The sequence below is a fragment of the Apodemus sylvaticus genome, chromosome 11, assembly GCF_947179515.1.
Source record: "Apodemus sylvaticus chromosome 11, mApoSyl1.1, whole genome shotgun sequence".
NCBI classification, from domain to species: Eukaryota; Metazoa; Chordata; class Mammalia; order Rodentia; family Muridae; genus Apodemus; species Apodemus sylvaticus.
In genome coordinates, this window is record NC_067482.1 from 46,497,404 (window position 1) to 46,522,781 (window position 25,378).

Here is a 25,378-nt window from a genome sequence, read left to right on the forward strand (position 1 = left end):
TGTAATCCATCTAGGCATTTAATTCTTAGAAATGTATGGCATGGATGTTCAACTGATTAGGACAGGAATAAGAATGTGTTGGCTGAAGAGCTAAAAGTATGGACTCCAGGTCATGTGTATATAGATCTTAACCCTCCAAGGGCTTTCACCTACTGACTGATAGCTAAACCAGGAGGAACACACTGAAAAAAGGTGTTTCACCATGGAGAAGGGTGTTGACATCTGAACACCACCTTCGAAGGCTTACATGTTAAATCCTTCCACCAGTGGAATGCAATTGGATTCTCTATAGGTTTAGATAATTTTCTTTTTTCCGTGTCAGCAATCAAAATGGCACAAAATGTGCATTTTTTTCTCATATTATTCCCTGGCATCCCCACCAGGTTTACAGGCTATAGCAGAACCTATCACCTTCTTCATTTTGTAGTCCACAAAAGCAATACACTTGGTGAGGCTAGAGGTCAAACTACAGGTACATGCTGAGTCCCAAGAAGGACCAGGAGGTAAATAAGCTGGTTCTTTGTTCCAATTTAAGAAGGTTCCACTTTGGAAGAAAATCAAGGCTCTCTGTTCCTCCCTGTTCTAGAGATGGCTGCATCTGTTTGTGCAGCGCCAGCCTCCTCCTGTAGACAAAATGGCGAAGGTCAGTGTGAATGGATTTGACTGTATTGGGTGCCTGGTTGCCAGGGCTGCCTTCTGCTCTACATCTGGCAAAGTGGAGATTGTTGCCATCAGTGACTCCTTCGTTGACCTCAACTACATGGCCTACATGGTTCAGTATGACTCCACCCATGGCAAATTCAACAGCACAGTCAAGGCTGAGAATGGGAAGCTTGTCATCAATGGGAAGCCCATCACCATCTTCCAGGAGCGAGATCCTGCTAACATCAAATGGGTGATGCTGGTGCTGAGTATGTTGTGGAGTCTACTGGAGTCTTCACCATCAAGGAGAAGGGCAGGGCCCACTTAAAGGGTGGGGCCAAGAGGGTCATCATCTCTGCCCTTTCTGCCAATGCCCCCATGTTTGTGGTAGATGTGAACCACAAGAGATACAACAAGTCACTCAAGATTGTCAGCAATGCATCCTGCACCTCCAACTGCTTAGCCCGCCCTGGCCAAGGTCATCTATGACAACTTTGGCATTGTGGAAGGGCTCATGACCACTGTCCATGCCATCACTGCCACTCAGAAGACTGTGGATGGCCCCTCTGGGAAGCTGTGTGTGATGACCATGGGGCTGCCCAGAACATCATCCCTGCATCCACTGGTGCTGCTAAGACTGTGGGCAAGATCATCCCAGAGTTGAATGGGAAGCTCACTGGCATAGCCTTCTGTGTTCCTACCCACAATGTGTCTGTTGTGGATCTGACATGCTGTCTGGAGAAACCCACCAAGTATGATGACATCAAGAAGGTGGTGAAGCAGGCATCAGAAGGCCTACTAAAGGGCATCCTGGGCTACACTGAGGACCAGGTTGTCTCCTGTGACTTCAACAGCACCTCCCATTCTTCCACCTTTGATGCTGGGGCTGGCATTGCTTTTAATGACAACTTTGTAAAGCTCATTTCCTGCTATGACAACGAATATGGCTACAGCAACAGGGTGGTGGACCTCATGGCCTCCATGGCCTCCAAGGAGTCAGAAGCCCTGGACCGCCCACCCTAGCAAGAGAGCAAGAGAGAGACCCTCGTTTGCTGAGGAGTCCCCATCCCTCCCAACTTGGCCCCCAACACTGAGCATCTCCCTCACAATTTCCATCCCAAACTCCCATAATAACAGGAGGGGCCTAGTGAACCCTCCCTACTCTCTTGAATACCATCAATAAAGTTCTGCTGCACCCCCACACCCCCCCACACACACACAAAAAGAAAGAAAGAAAGAAAATCAAACCAATTACTCTCACTGACCCCCTTGAGAGGTCTTCCAGGACATGCCATGTGGAGCACTCGGGTGGAAGAACATCACCTTCACCGTCTGAAATATCTTTTCCTTCAAATTGGTGAAGTCATTTTTTTTTTAACATATGCCATTCCGTAGTTTCGGCTTTGAAACGGTAAGACTGGGAAAGTCCTCAGTCTGGAAGTGGACCATGTAGAGAAGTGTACATATGGTGTGTGGGAGTAAGAAAGTAATTACAAACAGGGATAAGAACCTTTGGACACCCTTAAGATAAATGGAATATTTTAGCACGGAGACAGGCATATTCAGTTTGTCTCAGAGTATTTGGTCATTTATCTGCGTTTTACACAGGAGAGAGGTGCAATGAGAGTAAGGCAATGTCACCAGTGTTTCAGAGACGGCGTGTTTAAAAAGCTTGTGTCTGTTAAGATACTGCAGGGGTCTGGAAAACATTAGGTTTCCTAACAACTGACTGAAGAGTATGGACTCTTGATAGTACAATGAAAGAAATGAACAGATGCTTTGATCAAACTTGCAATGCCCTTTCCAGAATTCTTTATACTCAGCACAAATACGCATCTCAAGAAAAGGCGTGAAAAGATTGTGGTTTCTTATTAAGCAAGGTTCTTTTGCAATCCACGAAAGAAACAGTTTAAAAATTATACATCCCACTGCACAGACACCCTTGCATGCAGTCATTGTGAATGTGTTTTAATGAAGACTGACTCTCCATGTTCTGTAGCCCTATGATAGTGGTAATTAGTTCTTGTCCTGGTCTGTTCACCATCTCACATGTTTTGTGTGCGGTCCTGGGAAACTGAAACACATCTGGACATCCTTCTTACACAATTTTGCACCATTAGACCTCTTGTGTTTACACAGTTGTCAGGATCGAGAAACATAAAGAGATATTAAGGCTGCATTTTGCTGTCACACCCCCATTCAGAGTCAAACGGTCCTCTGCCATCATGATTTCAACTGACTTCTGTAGAACTAATTTTAGTCCAGCTGGTCTACCTATAACTCTAGCTTCTTTCATCTGAATCATGTAGTGAATTGTGCTGATTCTTATTACACAGCAAATTTAAAAGGCTTTATTCACTCTCTTTTCACCATCACTTCTGGAAGTTCTCTATTTTGCTAATACATTTGGACAAAAAGATGGTACCCAAGTTGAGCCTCATAGTTCTGTTCCTTTCATGAGGATATTAGTAAACTGAGATTTCCGGCATCTTTTCTGCTTTTAAGAAATGAGCAACTCCTCATTTGTGTGCAGAGGATGCCCTTTGCTTTTTTTCTTCTGTCATACAACGGATTATGTATTTTGGTTGAATAGGATAAACATCGTGTCATTTATCTGGTGTGTAGCTGTGGCTCCTGGATTCTAGGGCAGCACACACTCGGTCATAACAGGAGTTATGTTTCTTGGAAGGTGTTGCCTCATTGGACTCAGAGGAGTCACTCACGGTAATGGGGCTGTCTCTTGCAAAGACCTCAGTGGACTCTCGCCATAAGCAATCCACAGACACTTTAAAAGAGTAACTGTTAGACTTTGGCCTGGACATCTGCGTTGCATTGTTGAAAATCTGTCTGCTATTCGATGTGGCAATTTTGATCTTCAGTGCAGCATCTACGCGATCCACAACTGTGTATATCCCTATACTTCCATCATCAAAGCCAACGATGATGTGCAGGTGTCTCTGAGAAAGTGCAAGAAAAGTTGGTGTTTTGTAAAGGGAGCAAGCACCGATGTTTTTGCCATCAGCCAATCTCATTACAATTAAGCTAGATATCGCATCGTTTTCCTCCTCCTCCTCCCCATTCCGGAAACAAATATACACCAGGTAGCGACCATCTCGAGAGAGCCTCTGCCTCCAGATGACTCCAGAGGCGTGAACCACCCGTAGTTTTCCACTGTGTAAATCCAGTACATTGATATTTTCATCTCCCCGGGATAAAATGCCTAGCTTCCCATTGGGAGAAATTTCAAAATCTTCCAGGTTTTTCAAGAAGTTGCTTGGAAGCTGCACACGTCGACAGATCACTTCATCAGTCAGGCTCCAGAGGTTCACGGTCTCAGCTGACGTGATAAACACGATGACGTCAGGGCAGTCGGGGATCAACTTAAAATTCACAATGGTGATCCCGTCTTCACAGCAGAATTTCTTGGTGATACTTCCGGTCCAGAGACTGACTGCCAGCACTTTGCTTTTCGTCATTCCCACCACGAAGGTGTTTGCGGAGGTAATGAAGGCATTTTGCAAAGTGGTCAAGATGTTGCAGACCCTGTGGCCTGTGGCCAGCCTCCAAACCCTGGAGGCATTTTCTTCACAAAGAGAGACCACAAACTGGTCGTTGTGGGTGATCAGCAGCTGAGATATCCTCTGCCCATTTATTCGGAAGAGGTTTTCCCCGCTGCTGGTGTGCCAGACATACTGGCTGCTTTTGTCATCTGACGTCACCATTATGTCCCCAGTGGATGTTAACACACAGTGTTCGACTATCCCTTCATGCTTAAATACCGCTTCAATGAACCCACTGCTGAAGTTCCACTTATGAACACAATCAGAGCCATCGAGAGAGTAAATGATTTCCCCCCTGGCAGGCAACACCAGACTCTGGATGGGTTTTCCAGTTTTATCGATATTGGACATAGCTGTGATTATGTCTATATCCCAGATGGAAAGAACGCCACTGGTTGACAGAGACAGTAGCATGTTGTGGTGACTAGATTTTACCAACTTAACTATGGTACCCGAGATTTCCTGCAAACTTGCCATGCACTGTCCTGTGTCCCGCCTCCAGAAGAATACTGCTGGGGTATTTTCCATGGTTGCGATGATACAGTCTCCGTTTTTGGATAGCACGGCAGATATAAAGCGTTCATTGTGCCTGGCTCGGAATTTTTCAGCTACCTTCCACATGCCAGTGTCTAAGAGCTCAATGCTGAGAGCTTTACAGATCAGAATCGCACTTTGGTCCTCTGAGAGCTCAATGCTCACCACTTCGCTGTCTTCCTTTCGACAGTCGAAGTCTTCAGTCAGCTGGGGGCTGGAGATGTCCTCCGTATTCCAAACGGAGAGGCTTCCCTCACTGTCTACCATGACCATCTCTTGAGCTGTGTCCAAGATGAGAAGAAACTTTACAAAACCACCAGAAAATTCTGAAGTCACGGTACATATCTTCTCTCCACTCCCTAAGTGGAAAATGGTGGTATTGTTGAGGTACTGGCCACAGAAAGCATACACCCCATCCAGGGAACATTGGACACATGTCACCTCATACCAGCAGTGGAACTGATAAAGGGGCCATCCATAGAGCAGATCAATGACAGTGACATCTTTGCTGGCCTCTAGCCACGCAAGGGCATGATTGACAGAGAGTGTGAATCCATTGATGTAGGTGGAGCCGCTTCCGTGCTTGGTGCCTTTGATTTCCACCTCAGACAGGAGACAGGAATTGACATTGTCATAAATCAGCAAGGTGTTGTTCGTTGTCGCAACCACGAGGTACTTCTCATCACTGGTGAGCTTCATGCCTAGGATAACGGACTGGGCGGTTGTGATTTGCCGGAGTAGCTGGCGAGTTTCTACATCCCAGGTGCTGATGGAACCATTTTCTAGAGCTGTGAGGACAGTGCTGGGGTTGCAGGTGGGGAGGATCTCTGTGACGTGCAGGTGACTGGATGCTAAGGGGAGACGCTCAGGGCTGTATGTCACGTCCATGGATGAATGGAGAGGAACAATGGAGCAGTATTTGGGTCCATCTTTGTCACATTCTAAAAGAAGGTGTCTAAGTTTGGGCAGGGAACTCACAACAGGCAGCAGCCTTTGCTGAAGCTCTGCTGAAAGAGAGCCTGGGAAGGCGATGACCTTGTTTCTGATGGCGCGGAGTGTGCCGGCCAGGAACTTCAGCTCCTTTTCTTGTGAGTAGTTGTAAGCCAGGTCTATGTCGGCCAGCACTTTGTCAAACTGGCCGATTTTGATCATGGTGTAAAGCCAGCTGAAGTTCATGATGATTCCATAAAGGAGGTCGTCGGTTTTCCCACACCTGGTCAGATGATACAAGAGCTCAGACATTTTCCGGTGGTTGACAAAAAAGATGTCAGGCTCTAGTGGGTTACACTGGAAAACCCAGGGCTGGTCTGGGGCCTGCCTGTCGAAGGAGGCTTGTTCCATGAAGTGTTTCTCTTCCTCAAGCAGACTTCTGTTCTCTAAGTCGAGACAGCCATTCAAGTAGGGGTCTTCCAGGCAGAGAGCTTTCCTCCTGCCTCCTGACCACACCCCTAGAAAGTAATCTGCTAGGATTGTGTGCATCTCTCGAAGGTTGCTGTCTTCCTGCAGATAGAGCTTCTGAGCTATGAGATGCAGGTGTCGATTGGCCCAGACCAAGAGTGTGACGTTCTTCACATGTCGTTCTATTAAGTACCCATTGAGACCCTCCTTGAGCCTGGCAATATACAGGTAAGGAACTCTCAGGGGATTGCTGGGTCTGGTGTTCTCATTGAGTTCATTCATAACGCTGTTGTCCAGCGCTAACACATCCTCTAATTCCATTTCACTCAAACCCATTTTGGCCATGGTGATGTAACCCAGAGCTCTGGAGACCAGTTTCTGTCCACACTTCTTCTCCAAGGACCAGAATAACTGCTCTATACTTTCATGGACGGTCACACAGAGGGAGGATTCATCGACGTCCTTGTGAGATCTCCAGTGTCTCACCTCTCTGAAAGTTAGGTTCACAAACATAGGCAGTGTGCACTTGGAGAATGCATTGTTGACATAAATCTGCTGGCCTGATGTCACCTTCCTCTTGACCCTTAGCAGCTGGTGTTTGAGGACCTGACTGCACATCTTTCTGTCCCGGGGAATCAGCTCGATGTAGTTGTCTTCCTCATGGATAAGACACCTTAGCTTCTGCAGGATCCCATGTTTGTTAGGCAGTGTGGAGAGGACGATCCGAACGAACCGGGGAAGATGAGCAGGCAGCCACCAGAGCTTCCTAGCCTCGTCGGTCTCCGACAGCTGCTCTAGGGCGTCAAATATAATCACCAGGGGTCTCTGCAGTGAAGACTCATTCAACAGGTTTATGAACAAGTCACGAAGGTCATGGATCTTCTTAGGAAAGCTTTGAACCAAACACCGGTAGTTGACTGCCAGTTGTTCACAGACACTTAGAAGAAGGGTCCTCAGATCAATACTCATGTCTGTTGTTCCTAGAAATCTCACAATGACAACTGGGTCAGAGTCTGGCCCTGTGTCTTCATGTAGCCAGCCATAAGCCTAAAACATACAAGTAGAGTTTAGAACAGTGCTGTGCCTTTACGCAGCGATAATCAATGAGGTTCCCCTCTAGAGCTCAGAGTAATGCTATCCTTGCAGATAACAAGCCCTGATCCAATAAATGCACAAGCCACCTGGGAAGGCCAAAGTGCTGCTATAAAACTCGTGCACAGATCTGTAGGTCAGGCTCACAGGCAGCAATAGTATTTCTTAACCACAAGAAAATATTTGTTTCAATTCTAAAACCCAGAGTGTTCAATTACCATAAATCCGAGTGCAAAGTCTGATAATTTTTTTCATCTAAATCCCTAACTTTTGGTAGTTGTTAGCACACATTATATACTTAGTGTTTCTTTAACTTAAGTAATGATTTATAAATTGCATAAATGGTCTTATTAATTGAGAGCATATCATTCCATATGTAGATGGCTAATTTTTAGTGAATTGGAATGTAACAAAATATTCACCACCAGCATTATATTGAAGAGAATCTTTATAACTGAGTGGTATTTTTGTGATTCTACTGGATCATCGTTGTGGTAATTATTTCCATCATAAAAATCAGTATAATTTGAGATGAGAGGGAGACTCTCAGTTAAGAGTGACTACTCTCAGTTTGTAGGACCCACATCAGCTGGCTCACAACCATCTGGGACTCCAGCTCCAGGAGACTGGTACCCGTTTGGCCTCTAAGGATATTTGCACTCAAATTCTCATACCCGTGCACAATACACATAATTAAGAATAAAAATAAATCATTAAAAGCCACATAATTCTGGTTGTAAGAGGTTAGGTAATTGCTGTGCTTTCCAATAGTCCACTGTATAGACAGGTGGCCATCATTTAATATGATCTCTCTGAAGGGCATGTGGATTGACAGTGATGTGTAATAAGAGAGGAAACTGAAGCTCAAGCTAGATCACTAAACTGCTTCAAGTGGAATGGTCATTAGAAGCAAAACTGGAGCAGAAGCCATGTCATTCTACATGCCCTTCCTCTCCCTCCCTCCCTCCCTCCCTCCCTCCCTCCCTCCCTCCCTCCCTCTCTCCCTCTCTCCCTCCCTCCCTCCCTCCCTCCCTCCCTCCCTCTCTCCCTCCTTCCCTCCCTCCCTCCTTCCCTCCTTTCCTCCCTCCCTTCCTCCCCCTCCTTTCTCTTTTCCCTCCCTTCCTTGTAGAACTAAGGGAATAAAGCATATATGGACCCGCACAATTCACTACTTGTTTTTTCTTATGACTGAAGAGTCAAAGTGGAGAAGGAAAATGATCAAAGTGCAAAAGAGTCCCCATGGAGTATTTTAGAGATACAAAGCTTTCAGCTGTTCTATGACCAAGAATGCTCTTTAGAAAATAAGAGAATGGCCCATGAACTCTATTATTTACTATATGTAGACCTTTTCTACAAATTAGGAAGCTTGGATCTCTGAGATAGTTCAGAGTAAGAAAAAAGTAAGATTCAAGGTCTATGGGTGGATATGAGTTGGATAAATGGCATAGCACAAAGAGTTTCCCGCTACTTAGTTCTGATGTTGGAAGCTGCTTTTAGAGACGACAGCAATGCCATGGCTCACTGATAGCTGATCAGAACCCAGACACAGTCTGTTTGGCTTGACGTTGATGGCTCACATGCTGAGGTTGCTGTCTGTGTTCTCTTTGGGGATTGCCCTATAGCACGTGAGACAAGCATGAGATGCCTACTGGAAACAAGAACACTAGACAGTGAAACTTGTTGCTGACGCATAGCTAGTCATTCTCCAGTAGAGACAAACGGTGAGAAGGGGGAAAATAAACAGGTAAGCAAAACCCTGACTATGTGTATCCAGATACGTACAACTGAACCAGATTGCCAGAAGAGAGCCCAGTCATCAGTAAGATCAACCTTGCATGACTAGCATCCTGCAGAGTAGAGATTCTTCTCTGTATGGACACATAAACCTGTCTCATGCAATCTATGACCTGGCATACACATGAAGACACACTGCATGGTTCTTCTGCTCTATCAGTTCAACAATATTTGCTCCTTGAAACAGGAAGGAAATCCCCATCAAACTTCTTCTGTGTCCCTCACTGTGTCATCAGTGTGCTTGCGAGAAATGATCCTGAGGTTTGAAGATATGGACTAGTCAAACCAGAGTTTAAATTCTCTCTCTTTCTCGCCACCTTCCCCTAAATTTATTCTGATAGGACATGATGCCTAAGGTCAGGTCTCTACTTTATCTTGTGCTTAACTAAAGAAGTGGTTGCATCTTCTAACACAAGCATGGAAAGCAGCTGGACATAATGAACTAAAACATGGCCAATTAGATTAAGAATTATACCTGAGTCTCATCTGCTCTGGCACCAAATCCCCACAAGAAGTACAATGTAGCCTACCCTGTTTGTGTACTCATGATGACCAGTTTGATATTGTGCAACACATGACAGACTACAGGACTATTCAGAGAGTTAGAGGAGGCTCTGCTAGTCAGTGTACAGAAGAACGACATAACAGTTCTAAGTGACCATCAGACTTGAGAAACTGTTCTACTTTAATGCCAAGTGTAAAGGAAATTAAAATGGATCTGGTTTAGTACAGTTTAGGCTATCCTGGCAAGATAATAGATGTTATATTTTAAAATGAGGTCACAGAATTGTTATCCCAGGCTGGGTCTTTTGGTTTAGGGTTCTGAGGGCCAAAGAATACCTGGGTATTTCCCATGAACCCAATGTGAAGCTCCAAGAAGCAGAAGAAGGTCACGGTGTCATGGACCAAAATAAGGATCTACTGTCATGCTCACTGATGTCACAGGCAGAACTATTATCTTGGCCTGGATCTTTTGGTCTAGGGTTCTGAGGGCCAAAGAGTACCTGGGTATTGTCTATGAACCCAATGTGAAGCTTCAAGAAGAGGGAGAAGGTAGGGCTTGGTGCTTTTCTTGTCCCTGGTCTTGGCTGAGGAATTTGCTGGCCCACGGAGATGATCTTACCCTGAAGACTATAGAAGTTTGCTAATGAATGTCTAAGAAGTGATAAAACAGTGAGCAAGGAAAAGATACAATGCCCTGCATTTAGGGAGCTGTGGTGAGATACGATTAAGTGGGCCCAGGCTTGGACGTGCAAGAGGAGAAGAAACTTCTGGAAATGATGAGAAGGACTCAGAAGAGATGGAGACAGCTTTTAGTGTTTCCTAAAAGTTTGGTGCTCACTCACAGCAGGGTGGGTCATGTGATAACTTCCTGGGTGCTTCACCTTCCTAGACCCTCCACACTACAACTCAGGAGAGATTATAAATGTGGTTGGGCTTAGGAAAAGTGGGAGGAAAAAAATGCTATGTCAATAAAGATATTCATGCTCTCATTCCCACAATAGGGTGCTTGACTGTGGTAGGCCTCAGATGAAGGAGAAAAATATAGACAAAAGGGTTAATTATCACTGTAGACAGAATATGCTTATTGTTGGATTGAGACGAATTAATGACTAGAGAAACTGGAAGACGAGGTTTTGCATGACAGGGATGAGAGGGATTTTCAAGAATTGCGTCTCCCTTTTATCCTAATGAGGTGGTAGTCACAATAAAAAGTAGTTTTATAGTCATGTCCCATGCATCCTGTTCTTACAGCATCTGTTACACTGGCAGAAAAGAAACACAGAAGCAGCCATTCCAGAAAGTCTAGTTATAATTCAGATAGCAAGCACAGAAAATTGAATTTGATCAAGTTATTATTTTCCCCAAGTGGGGAGATATTTCTACGAACAGAAGGGAAAGTGTAAATTTATCTTTTATTTTTATTTATTTATTTTTACCTTTTTTGCTACTTCAGCTAGCAGTAGAGTCTTCCCAGTGCATGGTCCCCCATACACAACGAGCGGATTGATATGCCCGGTTTTGCTTGGAAGGATGTATTTATGCAAGATGTTTAGCGATTCACATTTGTATTCATAGAAGGAGGCGTATGTCTTACATAGTGAGGAGTGCTGTAGGATTTCATCATACAGCGTATCAGTCTCTGTGTCAAAGTTCTGCTGTACTGTTGCCTGAATTATATCAATCATGTCCTCATAAAATTGCTTACCAAGTCCTTCTATGTAATGGTTTTCTATCTCTTGGGAATAGCCCAGTTTCATGTCACAGTGAGTGACAGACGTGTACACTCTCAGATTAGAGGATGCGACGATGGTAGGAATGAATTCATCCCTGAGTTTTATCAGCTTCTCTTGAGCTTCTGGGTCACGGATGATTCTTGGGTCTGTTCCGGTTATATCCATGTATTTTCCCATTTCTGGGATTTTCACGAAGCGTTCGATGTTAGCAATCTTCCTGATGTAGCATACACACTTCTTCAGGAATGCTGGAGTTTGCTTGCCTAGAGCAAAGTCAAACTCATCCTCAATAGCTGGAAGAAGATAAGACAGGGTTTATTACCTTGAACAAAGGAACCATGTGTCCAGATTCCTAAAATTACCTCTTAGTCACTTTGAGGAGTCTATTTGGCTTATAATTTGTAGTGATGCAACCTGTGGAGTCATTTCTTAAGTTAGCATTAGTCTTTTCTTAAACATGTAGAACCTAGAAGAATAGATTTTTTTCATAAATTATTTTATTTCCCTCCCAATGGGAAGGAAAAGCTAAAAACCAGCTGGATAAGGCATGCATTCTGGGCTCATGGTGATGATTTTTAAGATGTTAAGTTTAATTTCCCTCCCTAGCCAGCTTCAGGACTTTTAAATGTGGAATCATCTGGGTCTCCGTGGGGCCAGAAAACATGAAGGCCACTAGGTGACATAGCTAGTAGAGTCCCAGTCCCTTGCCAGGCCATCCTTTAGTTTGAGGTGTATTTTAGCCTAAACAAGCGGGCTGAAATAGAAATGAAAAAGCACATATTCTTAAAATAAAATATAACTATGCTCTGAATTCTTAACAATCTGCTTGATTCCATGGGCTCAGAAAAGGTATAGAAAATAACTTAGTATAGGACATCATTTCTTCTGAACTAAACCATGTATGTCTTATATAAAGTACATAGAGGTACAGAGAAGTAAGTATGCAACATAATCCCTCCTTCCTTCCCTTCCTCCTTCCCTCTCTCCTTCCCTCCCTCCTTCCCATCCTGGTTAGACTTTTTATCAGCTAGACACAAGCCTCATGGCAAGAGGGAAGTCAATGGAGAAAATACCTCCATCCAACTGGCCTGTAGACAAATCATTCTATTTAATGATTGATGTGCTAGGACCCAGCCCACTGTGGGTGGAGACACCCTTAGGCAGGTGGTTCTGGCTGGTGTATAAAAGCAGGCCAAGGAGGGTGAGTTTGGAAAGATGGCTTAGCGGTTAAAAGCACTGACTACTCTTTCAGAGGACCTGGGTTCAATTCCTAGCAACTACATGGCAACTTAAAACTGTCTATAACTCTAGTTCTAGGGGATCCGACACCCTCACAGAGACAAATATGTCCCAATGCAAGACACTGAGATGCACATTCAAGAAAGAAAGAACGGGAGCAAGGAAGCCAGGGGAACTACTTAGTAGGCAGCACCCCTCCATGGCTTCTGCATCAGCTCCTGATTCCAGGTTCCTGCCTTGAGCTCCTGACTGAACTTTCCTCTGTGATGAGCTCTTAGCAGAGTGTGGAAGATGAAAGGAATCCTTTGCTCCCCAAATTGCCTTTGATTATGGCATTTATCATAGCAATAGAAAAACAAACAAAAATCTCCCCTTTCCTCTCTCTCCTCCCTTCCTCCTTTCCTCCCTCTTCCTCTCCTCCCTTCTTCTTCCCTTCTTTCTTCCCTCCCTTCCCTCCCTCCTTCCCTCTTTCCCTTCCTTCCAACAATCGTCACTCTTTCTTTTATAAACCGAGCTTTCTTGGGCAACTATTAAGCACTATTCATCCTGCCACCTGTGTTCAGTGCAGGTCGAGAGAAAGAAGGTGGAGAGAGACAGAGTCTGGTGAGCCTGTAACTACCATAGAAGTTGGAAGTTAGGGGCCTTTTCCTAAATTATGGCTTTTTCTGGGATTCTTGTGATAATAGCTTTCCCACAATGAGAGCAATCAGTTTTGACTTTAGCAAAAGTAGATAAGGTTATGGCCACGGGGTTTCTGTAGAGTGAGCTATGAGCTTGGGGTACACAGTGCTCGAGCCAGCCACCATGGTTAGGGGAGCAGGCTACTGAGCTTATACGACATATGTCTAATTTCCTTTTATAGGAGATAGATGAGAGACGTTGTTAGGAGCTTGGACATTAGGGCTACAGAGGAAGCAGCTTCTGGCCCATCTGTCTTCCAGCCCCTGGGGAAAGTGTTGGTGAGCACTTTGGATTCAGTCACTGGGTGCTAACATGATCAGGAAGAAAAAGGGAGAGATCTACCTGTGCTCTCCATAGACAGTGTATCACCGATTCCCAGAGATGTACATGGTCACTTGGACTTTAAGAGAAAAAGATCACTGTAACTGGTATTATCTGGTATTACTGGTGAATCTGTGGGAAGAGAGTGCTAACAGGGAATTTCTGACCATAAGAGGGGATGCTGATAAATCACAGTATAAAAAAAAAATCCATCTAGGCGTGGCTCGGGGGAGGAAAGCAGGCTGTGCCCTGAGTGCCTGCAGTGGGATAAATGAACCTGAATTAATGAGCAATGTGACACAAAGTCCACTCTCTATGTCATGGAGGCAATGCACACCGTTGTAATTTGAGGGGGAACCTGTGTTCATAATTTCTGCTGTAGTTTAGCTCTGGGATTCCCCTCGAATGCAGTGTGGTAAAAGAGTCCATCACTGGGATGTGGGTGAACTTTTAAGAGGTGGGTGTGGTCCAGGCAGAGGTCTCAGGTTGCAAGAGTGTGTCTTTGAAGGGATTTCTGGGACCCTGGGCTCTTCCTGTCTCTCATTTTTATTCCTCACTATGAGGGGCATGGTTTTGCCATAAACTACTGCAATGGTGTGTGGCTTCACAACAGGCCCAAAGGCAGTGGAACCAACTGATTGACCATGACCTAGAGGCTCCAAAACAAAACCAAAATAAATAATTTTCAGTGATCCTAACAGAAAGTTGGATAATAGAATTCCTGATATGTTTGCAAAACTTTTCAACTTTCCTCTTTCTTACTGGGCACTGTTTGTACATTCTGTCTTTGTGCTTGCTTCAGTGGCCTTCAGTTTCCTAGGCACTCAGGGAAGGGAACTTAGGAACAGACCCCCAGACATTTTTATGTTTCCCAGAGTCACACTAAGTAGTCCAGGCTGGCCTTGAACTCACAGTCTTCCTTCCCCAGACTTCTGAGAGCTGGGATTACAGGTGTGTGCCACCAAGCCCAGTGACAGTTCTCTAGAATAGAGACCTTGATCGAGTGCTTTCCAGTGAGGTTCTCAAATGCTGGAGCTGTTCGATTATAAACCTGCTGATTTTTACATACAGAAGAGCAAAGCTTTCCTATGGGCCCCTGTTGTAGTCCAGCACATTTTAAAGAAAATGTTCATGAAGTTCCCAGAAGAAAGCCTTGCCTGTGTTGAGCTTTCTAAGAGGCTGATTGATGGGTTAGGATGCTGTGATTTTGGAGAACTGGCATGTTGCAGGTCCAGAGTCAAACTATCTTAGATTACCTTTAGCTCCATAAATGCCACTTACTGTCTACCTTGTCTTTGTCCAAGCATCTTTTCAGCTATCAGGGAAGATCTTTTCTGGAATGCACACACACACCTACCCTGAGGTTCCATTGATTTATAGTCGAAGAATGTTGTCAGGCAACATTCAATGCCTATAGCAGGGAATTCCCTACTGTGCTGTAACCCACCTACTTGATGTTTCTATCAAGGTATTTGAAAATGCCAAGATCTATTGCTTTCTTTTTTAACTATAAAAGCTTCAGGAAACTGCTGCCACGTTTTACATAGTCTTTGAAGTAATCAGAACCTGTGGTCCCAGGCTATAGTGATTTGTGTTTGGCTCCAGAATAAACCCCTATTTCCTTCGCTGAGAGCTGTGCCCATCAGTGATACCCAGTCTATTCCCTCTGAGGGAGTCTAACCAGTTGCTTCCACTGCCTGTCATCTCCACCTTAGAGAGTCATGGTACTGCTAACTCTGATTCTTTTCATAGTCAATTAAAAAAATCAGCAATTAAGCTCACCCTATCAATACAAGAACCCCAATATCCCTCCTCTGTCACTATTTTCTTTATAATTATGTTTTATTCAAGTTATAAGTTATTTAATTTCTGAAACAATCTTGCTCATTTATTTTTTGATCATCATTTGTTTGCCTCCTTGAAAACAGAGCAGAGACCTCCCTTATCCACTACTGTCTCCCCAGAGCTTGCCTCAGAGTTGACTAGTATAGGGATAGGTCCCCACCCATAGCAAATGGGAGACGAAGAGGGAATGGTTGGCTCAGCTGAGAAACAATGGCAGAGTCTTCAAGGGCTATTAAACCCAGCCATCTCTGAACTTCTTCTAAAATCACATTTGCTAGAGAAGCCTTCACGGTAAGAAAAGGACTTTTCTGTGAGCTGACATTTGTCTTTCTGGGATGTGGAAGCATTTATCAATTTAAATTTGCTTGGTACCAAATGGGATGAAATTTAAAGACTCCCCACAGGGACGCTGTGCAAGCTTCTGGTTTTCATCCATTTCTCAATTTTCTGAAGACTGTGGAAATTACCTGAGAACAGGTACCTCTTAGCCTGGCTGTGCTTCATCTTCCCCTGTTCATGTAGCAGTTTGACAGCGGCTTTAAATATTGTTTTGATTTCATCCGATATTTCTTGCCACGGCCTCTCGGGCTCACTGCTGGCAGAAGGCTGTGTCTAGGAAAAAGGCGAAAGTGGGGAGTTAGTCTCAAAATCATGAAGGATAAATCAGTATTTAAGAGTAAGATTGGAATACGCCAATGCTATGAAAGCTGGTCTCTCCAGTGCCTCACTTTATCCTCTTTTCTCCAATAATCCTGAAGTAAAAAATCGCCTCCATACTACATGAACTTGCCCTGGTTACATGACAGTGTGACCCAGACCATGTTTGTTTCCTAGGCTTGGCTATAGTTCCTATTGGTTATTTATCTGCCAGGAGTTTGATTCCCAGTTCTTCTGGCAATGTTGGGACATGAGATGTAATAGAAGGTAGTCACCAAAATGCCATCCTTGGAAGATGCTAATGTCATTTTTATTGAGCCCCAGGTAGTTCTTGATGAACTAGGTTCTGATGAAAAGGATCACCCCGGCCTTTGAAACTCTCTGGCTTTTTATCTCACTATGAGACTTCTTCTGCATGAGTTCCTACTGTCATAATATGGCCAAGAAGGTTCTTATTAGGGCCAGAGGGGATGGAGATACCCACCTTGGTTTTTCAAAGCCCCAAACTGTTAGCTAAAGGAAATTCTTTCCTTAGAAAGCACCCAGGCATTTGTGTTCTTTGTTATAGTAGCAGTCAATGGGACTCAGAAATGTTTTATTATTTACTATAGCTTCCCCTCTTGCATTTTGACTTTAAATATCATAACAATATAATCTTTATAGTATCCTCTGGAAAAAAAACAAGAAGAAAGCTAAAGGGGAAGCATTTGTGTGTCATCATATAACTTTGGGAGTTTTACTTCTTTTTTTGTAATTGTCTAAGAAAGAAAGTGGTGAAATTGTTTAACAGGAAGGAAATATTTATATAGTCTTGGAACATTTATAAAGTCTTACTCATTCATTTATTTATTTAACACTGATTGTGAATGATTTATACTTAAATAGCTTTGGACGTTTTGAGAATGATTTACATTTCCCTGGAGGATCCCAGAAATAAATGGAGACAAAGCAAGCAAACAAATAGTCACATAGGAGCAAGTGTCTCCAGGCCACTGTGTGAAACAGTTTTGTGGTTTCACCTTCTATCCTATTTACATTTACTCTTAGATATTCAACCCTGGGATGCTTTGGGTTTACTCTAACAGCCCTATTCAAAAGAACATTATTGCTATAGATATGTTAAGTAACGGTGGTGTGTATATGAGGAAATCAATGACTTTGACATGATCTCATCAGGATGAAGACGATATCAGAAAGACAAGCATGTAAGAACAAAGACCATGGCTAATCTATCATCATTCTCCTGTCAAAGCTGCCTGGGTACCAGCTATATCAAGGATGCTGTCTTTGAAAGACAGATGGATATCAGTCTTCTGAAAATCCATCTAAACATTCAGATGATCAACCAGAACCACTCTGCCCCCTTTCTCCTTCACTAAGTTTTAAAAGGCATATTATAGAAATACTTAGGAGCCAAATTGGTCAGGAGAGGCATAAACCAATTTACTCTATGATTACATAAACCATTGAAAGTGTTCAGGGAGAACTATCAAATGTGCACTAAAATGTATAATAAAGAGTCCTTAAAGAAGGGAAGCATATTTTAAAAAGGATTCATGAGACGAATGCACAAATAATATAAACAACACACACGCACAAAACTTTCATAAACTAGAAATGTAACTGTTGGATTTGGATATCAGCATAGTAACAGAGTAGAAACAGCTGAAGAAAACATCAGTGAACTGGAATAAAGACCTGAAGTACTTTTATGGAAGAGAGGAGAGAACATTGATACTGTGGGGGAAGAATGGAGACACTGAGACTGTCTGGTGGAAATTTGATTGAGGAACCAATAGGGAAATCTGAAGTGCTACAGTTTGCTTCCTGTTGCTGTGATAAACACTGTGACCAAAGCAACGCAGGGGAGGAAAGGGTTTCTTTGGCTTCTAGGTCCAGATTACAACCCGGTATTGAGGGAAGTGAAGGTGAAGTGTAAGTGGGAACTGAAGCGGACCGCGTGGAGGAATGCTGCTTATTGACTTGCTCCCTGGTTTATGCTCAGCTAGCTTTCTTATAGATCCTGGGATCACTTGCTCATACATCCTAGGATGGTAATGCTCACAGTGTGCTGGGCCCTCCTGCACCAGCTAGCAGTTCAAACAACGCTATACAGACATGCACATAGGTCAATCTGTTGGAGGCTCTTCTTTCATCGAGATTCCTTCTTTCCAAGTGTCATTAGGTTGATTCAAGGTTGACAATGAGAACTAACCAGGACAGGAGTTAGCAGAAGATACATTGGTAAGACAATGGCGGAATGACTTTGAGAATTACTAGGATATGTGAATTTACACATTACAGGTGTATAATGTGATTGGCATATGCCAGCCAGAGCTAACGAAGTCATGTCTTCAGATCCCCTGAGAGTGTTTGTAACTGATGACTCTCATTAGTGTGATTTACAATCTACCCCAGAGAGAAGGAAAATCACCTTAGAGGGAAAGTCGGAGAAGGCAGACTTACTGAGTTTTTGTTGCTTCTTGGCACCTCCAGCCTGGGTCTGAGGTAATAGGCTGCTGGCACAGAGTTCTCATCCCGACAGTACCAATCTTCCAGTAACTTGGTCTCTAGTTTTGCCTCGACGGCAGCATCTAAAATCATTTCAAACTCTGAAGCTTCAACTTCCCCAGGGATTCGAATGTTGCCATATTTTTCTCCTAAGAGCCCCTGTGTATCAACCAGAAAGTTCATTTTATACCTACAGCATGGTGACACCCAGTAACTATTAGTAAACAGCCAGACACATTGTTAGGCCAATTCTTTCTTATCATCACAGTGTCTACTTGATTTCATAAGTAAAATTAGACCAACTATAATTACTCACTATACTGAGAAATTAGTTTACATACTCTGTCAGAGATGACAAATTCAAATCCTTCAGAGTTTATATAGCGAAACAAGAGCTGTTCTACTCTGTGATTTGTTTCTGGCAAAGAAAAATGCTGAACCTTACAAAATTCTAAACACGCAAAGTCTCCAGCACAGGAATTGCTCTGCCCAGAACGATGGTATGACTCTAAGCCCCAGATCCACACAACTGGGAGGACAGAAGACAACGTGGCTGGCACAGCACTTGTACTAACCCCACTGAAACAATTGAGGTATGCAAACAGAAAACTGGCTCCGATTAAATTGGCAAAAAGCTCCACAGAAAAGCAAGGAAAAAAACAAATCAAATCAAAACCAAACCAAACCAAACCAAACCAAAAAAAAAAAAAAAAAACCCAAACAAACAAACAAACAAACCAAAAAACAACCCCCCCAAACCCCAAAACACAAAAAACAAAACAAAAAAATCTTAGTGCTCTATGAAGGCAAGGCAATAATAACCACATGGTGCAAATGGACAGGTAAAATAAGACACTATTTCTCTGTCCTCTGAGACTTGCCCATAAGACTAGAGATTGGTCCATCACAGTGTATACTGTTATCCAGAATACTTGTTAAAATGTAGATTCCTAAGTCCCTACTCAGACTTAAAACATTGCATAGGAATATGGAAGAAAGGTCAGGAATATGCATTTTATAATAATAATAATAATAATAATAATAATAATAATAATAATTAATAATAGCTGTTAAAGCAAGGCTAGAGTTTATTAAGAGGAGACTAAAGTGGATTTAAATTTAAGCACAGGCAGTAAGAGGGGGAGAGGGATATGGATGAGGACGGCAGCACACACCCTAGAGTAGATGCAGGTTTCCCGAGATAGCCTGTCTACAACTTGCATTTTAAAGTGAGGTTTCAAGTGAATCTCAGTTCCAAGAAGCTGTGCTTGTGTGCACTGTGGATATTAATGGTCTTGTGCACAATGCTTGGCAGGCAGGGAAGCAGAAGAGATGGGAGCAGAATGGATCATTACCAAAATCGAAATCTATTTAAAAATAATTGTTTCTGTGAGCCGAGCACCTGGCACCAAAGGATATAGTTATTTGATCGATGTAGTAAGGCTATACATGCCGTAAAGATGACTAAAGGAAAAATCTCCTAATTCAGTTCAAATAATAAGCATTTATTGGGCACCTACTGCATGGTGGTAACATAGAACTTTATGAAGCAGCACGCTGGAGAGGTCTAAAGCTATTTATTGGATTGTTCTCCCTTATCCCTCTCACTCACTGATTCTTCCTTTAGACAGAGCAGTCATAAATCACGACTCAGTTATTTTGCGAGAATCTAAGATAAGAGTCTACCTTAGTCTTATTATTTGAGAGATGGTAAAGAAGAAATTTTGCTGATAACAAATTTTTGAGGAAGATTTTTTTGGGTTCATTGTATTTATACTTCTCATGTAACATACATGTTGTTTGTACACTTTGGTTTAGAGAGTATCAACCCGACATTTGCCAAGTCTAACTAGTGATCAATAGGTCAGAGCAGGACAAGGAAACCACACTGCATCCTGAGCCTTGTAGGACTCCATATGGCAAGATGGAGTCTCAGTAGACTGTTCCTGGATTGAACAGCATTGACAATAGGCATGAACGACCTTGAGGTGGGTGCAGACACTATGACGGCTGTCTGCCCACTGTCTCCTTTCACCACCAAAAGAGAAACAGATTTTCTACATCCTTCTGGCTGCAAACACCAAGCTTGCTTTGTCTACATAAACATTTGCTGAGGAATTGAGGGACTTCGTGTCATTTTGCATTTTTATTACAGAAGAATGTGCCTAGAACCCTCGGTAGAAGAAGTGCATAGGAACAAAATAAGTTTTAATTTTTCACCGAGTTTCTTAAGCAGTCCATCCTTATAAATGGGAACATAGACACGGATTTTTATTGCACGTAGAACTTCATAATCACCCCTCTCTCCCCACCTCACCACATGTGGAAGGTAAACACCCTGAAGGTAACTTTATAAGGTAGGTGGGAAGCAAGAATTTGATTGCTCAAATACGGTTTAGAGAGTCAAGGATGAGGAAAAGTGTAACAAAGAAGTGAGCATGTGTTGTAGGTGTAGTTTTGGCACGAAACGATTCTAGTGTAAGAAGCACTCTTGATGCGTTGGCACTTGTTAGAAAGAGTGATTACACAGCACTGTAATGTATCAGATGCCATTAGATTATTTCCTTTACAATGGCTCCTTGAAAATATTTCTCTCTTACATACTAGAGTGGGTATCTATATATACACTCAAGTATGTTTTTTTTTGCCTGCATGTGTGTATGTGCATCACATGTGTTTCTGGTTCTAGTGGAGGCCAGAAGAGGCTTTGTTTCCCCTTTAAATGAAATTATAGGTGCCTGTGAGTCACCATGTGAGTGCTGGGTGCTGAACTTGGATCCTCTAGAGAGTAGCAAGTGCTCCTAACTGCCGAGCCATCTCTCCAGCTCCCCGGACTGGTTTGTTTTATGCTATGTGAATATCATTACAGGTATAAAAAAAAAGAAAGAAGTGATTCCCAGATACTGAGCTCTTCCTAAGTATGAGCCTCAATGCACAAAGTCTCTGCGTTTCTTCCTCTCGTTCCTTCTGTGCCTGCTGGTACAGGCACATCTAAGCCACTGCTTTCAAAGGCTTAGAGATAACATTTTCTTTCCATTCCATTGATTTTTCTGGTCCGTTGGGCAAATATTGATCTCCCCTCCCCCGGCTCTGTGTGTACAGTTAGGTCTGTCTGGGCTTGAGCACTTTCTGGGATGGGCCTGGTGTGAGGGCATACAGAATTTTACTGTAGCTGACAGTAGAATGACTGAAGTATCCTTGATGGGTTTGATGAACTGAGTGTCTGGAACTGGACTCATTATGATGTAAGGGGTATCATTCTTTATAGGGAGGGAGCTGATGTTCTCTGGGTTGTTGTTTATGAGCCATCAGTCATGGGAGCAACTAGAACAGAGAAGAAAGGTCGCTAGACCACCCCTATCCCAGTGCTGGCAGAAACACATACTCTATAAATGCCCTATTCCGAGACTCAATTCATTGGTAAGACACTCCCCCACCCCATAAGCTCCTTTTTTCCTTATTAGAAGAAAAATTCTCACTTTAAGTATGACTTTGCTTCCAGGTGGTCTCATCAGTGCTTGATCCTATAATCTAGGTAGAGATGCTGAAAAGGATCCCCAGGGTTTACAGAACTCAATTTGTCTGCCCCAGGCCTTTTCTCTAGGAAGACATGGTAGCATCAGTACTTGCACAGGGGACTTTTAATTTAACAATTCCATTCTGAGAAGGGAGAACACAGCTAAAGCTTGATGAACGATGAACAGAACACACACACACACACACACACACACACACAGTTCATTGCTTCTCCTGAGAATTGTGACTAGTACAGGTTTGTGGGAAAGTGGTAATGAATTGGTAAGTAATAACAAGTCATTAAAATTCCTTACAAACTTAACCATGTCCACATTAAAGACAATCTAAATGTAACCTAATTAAAAGATCAAATTGTCATCACAGTCTATATTATTTCTCTATTGCCATGCTAAAACAATATGATTAAGGCAACTTATAAAAGTACACATTTAACTTGAGGCTTATAGCTCAAGAGGTTTAGAGTCCATGACCATCCAGGCTGGGAGCATTGTCACAGGTAGGGATCATTGCTGGAGCACAAACTGAGAGCTTGTATCTTTAGACACAAGCAGTAGGCAGGGAAAGCTAACTGCGGATGGTGTTGGCTTTTGAAAACTCAAAGTCCTCCCCTAGTGACATACCTCTTCCAACAAGACCTTATCTCTTAATCCTTCCTGAAAAGTTTCACCAGCTAGGGATAAAATATACAAATATATGAGCTGACCAATGTCATTAGGATTCAAACCACCACAGGTACCAACTGATGTAAGGAAAAAACATCTTGAATGTTGTCTATAGCTCTGTTATTAAAAACATTCATTTTATAGATTTGTTTTTAATTATGTATAGGCATATATGTTTGTATGGGATTATGTGTTGTGAGTGCAGGTGTTAGCAGAGGCCAGAGGTATCAGATTTCCTGGAGCTGTTGTGAACTGCCTGACATAGGTTCTGGAAGCCATTTGTGGGTTCTTTGCAAGGGCAGTACAAACCCTTAATGGCTGACCATACCTCTAAGTTCCCTGGAGATATACATTTCACATATAGAAATGTACTATATATTTTTATAAGTATAGCAAAATGCCTTTCTAAAGCCATTTAAGGAAGAAGAGTTTATTTTGGCTCATGGTTTGAGGACATAGTCCGTATGGCAGTCAGGGTATGTCAGTGAAGATGGCTCTGACTATGAGTCCAGGAGAGCTTGGGGACATTTGCTCACATTATGTTTAGTTAGGAAGTAGAAAGAGTTGAATGCTGGTTGTACTGGCTGGTTTTGTTTGTCAACTTGATGCAGTGGAGTTATCACAGAGAACAGAGCTTCAGTTGGGGAAGTGCCTCCATGAGATCCAGCTGTGGGGCATTTTCTCAATTAGTGATGGGGGGGGAGGGCCCCTTGTAGGTGGTGCCATCTCTGGGCTGGCAGTCTTAGGAAAGCAAGCTGAGCAAGCCAGGAGATGCTAGCCAGTAAGAAACATTCCTCCATGGCCTCTGCATCAGCTCCTGCTTCCTGAGCTCCTTGAATTCCAGTCCTGACTTCCTTTGGCGATGACCAGCAACGTAACTGAATCAACCCTTTCCTCTCCAGATTGCTTCTTGGCCGTGATGTGTGTGCAGGAATAGAAACCCTGACTAAGACACTGGTGCTCAGTTCATCTTCCTCTGACCCCTTTTCCATTTGGTTTAGAAGGCCAGCCCATGGGATGGTGTCACCACATTCAGATTGTGCCTTGGCTCCTCAGTAAAACCTCTTTGAAGCTCTTAGAGACATACCAAGAGGATTTGCTTCTAAATCCTTTCAGGCTGGTAATGAAGATGAACTGCATTGAGAATGGGTGGTACTAGATACATTTTAATATATGAATTTACAAAGTTTTTATTTCAAAGTATCCAGTCATCCAGATAACTGAAAATTTACGATGTTCTTGAAAGTTATAATGATTAGATATTTGCTGTCACTATAGTAAAAAATTCACTTCTCATAATTTTTACAGAATGAGCCTATAACTTCATGTATCAAATGCAGTTACCTGAAATAAGATATAGAAACAAAGAAATTTTGTTCTACGAGCAATGCAGGCATAAAGCACACAATGAACCGGAAAGTATCAACGTGAGATGAGACGTGTTTGATACTACAACATGATTGGAGTGAAGACAAAGACTAAATGATTTGCCAACACATTTGACAGAGCTGAATAATTAAAAATAATGCTTCACAAAAGGTTCTTTGACAACTAACAATTCTTAGCTTTCTTAGAATCACACCATAGCCCTCTTTCTTGAAGCTGACATTTATCATTTAATTATGATTATTAAATTTACATACTTTAGCTGACTCCTGAACAATTTTTATCAGTAATAATTCTGCTATGTCTTCCCTTTTGCAGGGTGCTTTTGTCAGAAAGGGAGCCTCATTAATTGGAAAGTGCTGAAAACAGTCCTTACTCTTAAGAGCATCAGAACAAGGGCAGTGGCCACACGGTGGAAGAACTTAGCCAGTTCTTGAACCATGTGGGGTGGAGCCAAGACAAAGTTCGTAGTGCTACAGTACAGATCACAGCCCTAACCTTAGCCATTGAGATCTGTGGAATTTGTAAGGATGACTGAAACTCTGAAGTCCAGAGAAAGATGATGGGTGTAAACCAGGAGCTGGGTTTTTGAGAGGGAGGGAGGGGGGCATGTCAGACGTCTGTGTGTATTCAAGTGTACCCAGGAAGCAGCTAGGAATGTGGACATGTGGGTAAGACGAGGAATCTGGCTATAAAAGTAGTCTTGGTAGTCAGAAAGCAGTAATTCAAAAAATATTAACTGAAGGTGCAATTTATCTTGGAGGTTTTCAATTGTTTTGGTTTTCTCAGGGATCCTTAATCTTAACAGAGAAGTCTGAGGATCCTGTTTAGATCCTGGTACATCAGGGCAGCTGGCCATGCTAACATGACTGCCATGATCCCTCTCCTTTTGCAATATTAATATGTACACAGATTAGGGAGCCCATGGTCATGTCAGGGGGATAACAGCATACAGGTCCCAGAGGCAGCAATTTCTATGGTAGGCACAGAGGAAGAGTGGAATGGTCTCATAGAAGACACAAGAGAAGAAATGACTACTAGAAAAAAATTAGGGCAGAATTTTAATAAAGAAAAAGAAAAATGGATCTGTGCTATAAGGAGGCCACTCATGTAAGCAAAACAAAATTCCAGAGAGTGAGAAAAAGAATACTGATCACCCATAGTCACAACTGTGGTTGTGACTACTGCAAATAACAATACTGGTAAGATAGAATCATTTTGATGATCACATCTACTGAAGAACATAGCAAGGATACCTAGAGGTTTCCAGGCAACAAGAAAG

At 42.8% G+C, this 25,378-nt stretch overlaps 2 protein-coding genes across 2 annotated transcripts in view; one reads left to right on the forward strand and one right to left on the reverse strand.

The window, feature by feature from the left end:
* Positions 1-634: 634 nt before the first annotated feature.
* LOC127696751 (glyceraldehyde-3-phosphate dehydrogenase-like) lies at positions 635-1,665 on the forward strand. Its single transcript, XM_052199700.1, has 2 exons — positions 635-794; positions 1,190-1,665. The coding sequence occupies exons 1-2, from the start codon at positions 635-637 to the stop codon at positions 1,663-1,665; spliced, it is 636 nt and encodes a 211-aa protein (XP_052055660.1).
* A 190-nt stretch (positions 1,666-1,855) lies between these two features.
* The window catches only part of Nwd2 (NACHT and WD repeat domain containing 2), a 160,972-nt gene continuing 137,449 nt past the window's right edge, over positions 1,856-25,378 (reverse strand). Inside the window, exons 4-7 of the mRNA XM_052199248.1 lie at positions 18,467-18,670; positions 15,811-15,955; positions 10,961-11,550; positions 1,856-7,181 (exon numbers count right to left, since the gene is read on the reverse strand). Of these exons, the coding sequence (XP_052055208.1) occupies positions 3,249-7,181; positions 10,961-11,550; positions 15,811-15,955; positions 18,467-18,670 (4,872 nt within the window). The 3' untranslated portion in view covers positions 1,856-3,248. The remainder of the gene's footprint in view (positions 7,182-10,960; positions 11,551-15,810; positions 15,956-18,466; positions 18,671-25,378) is intronic.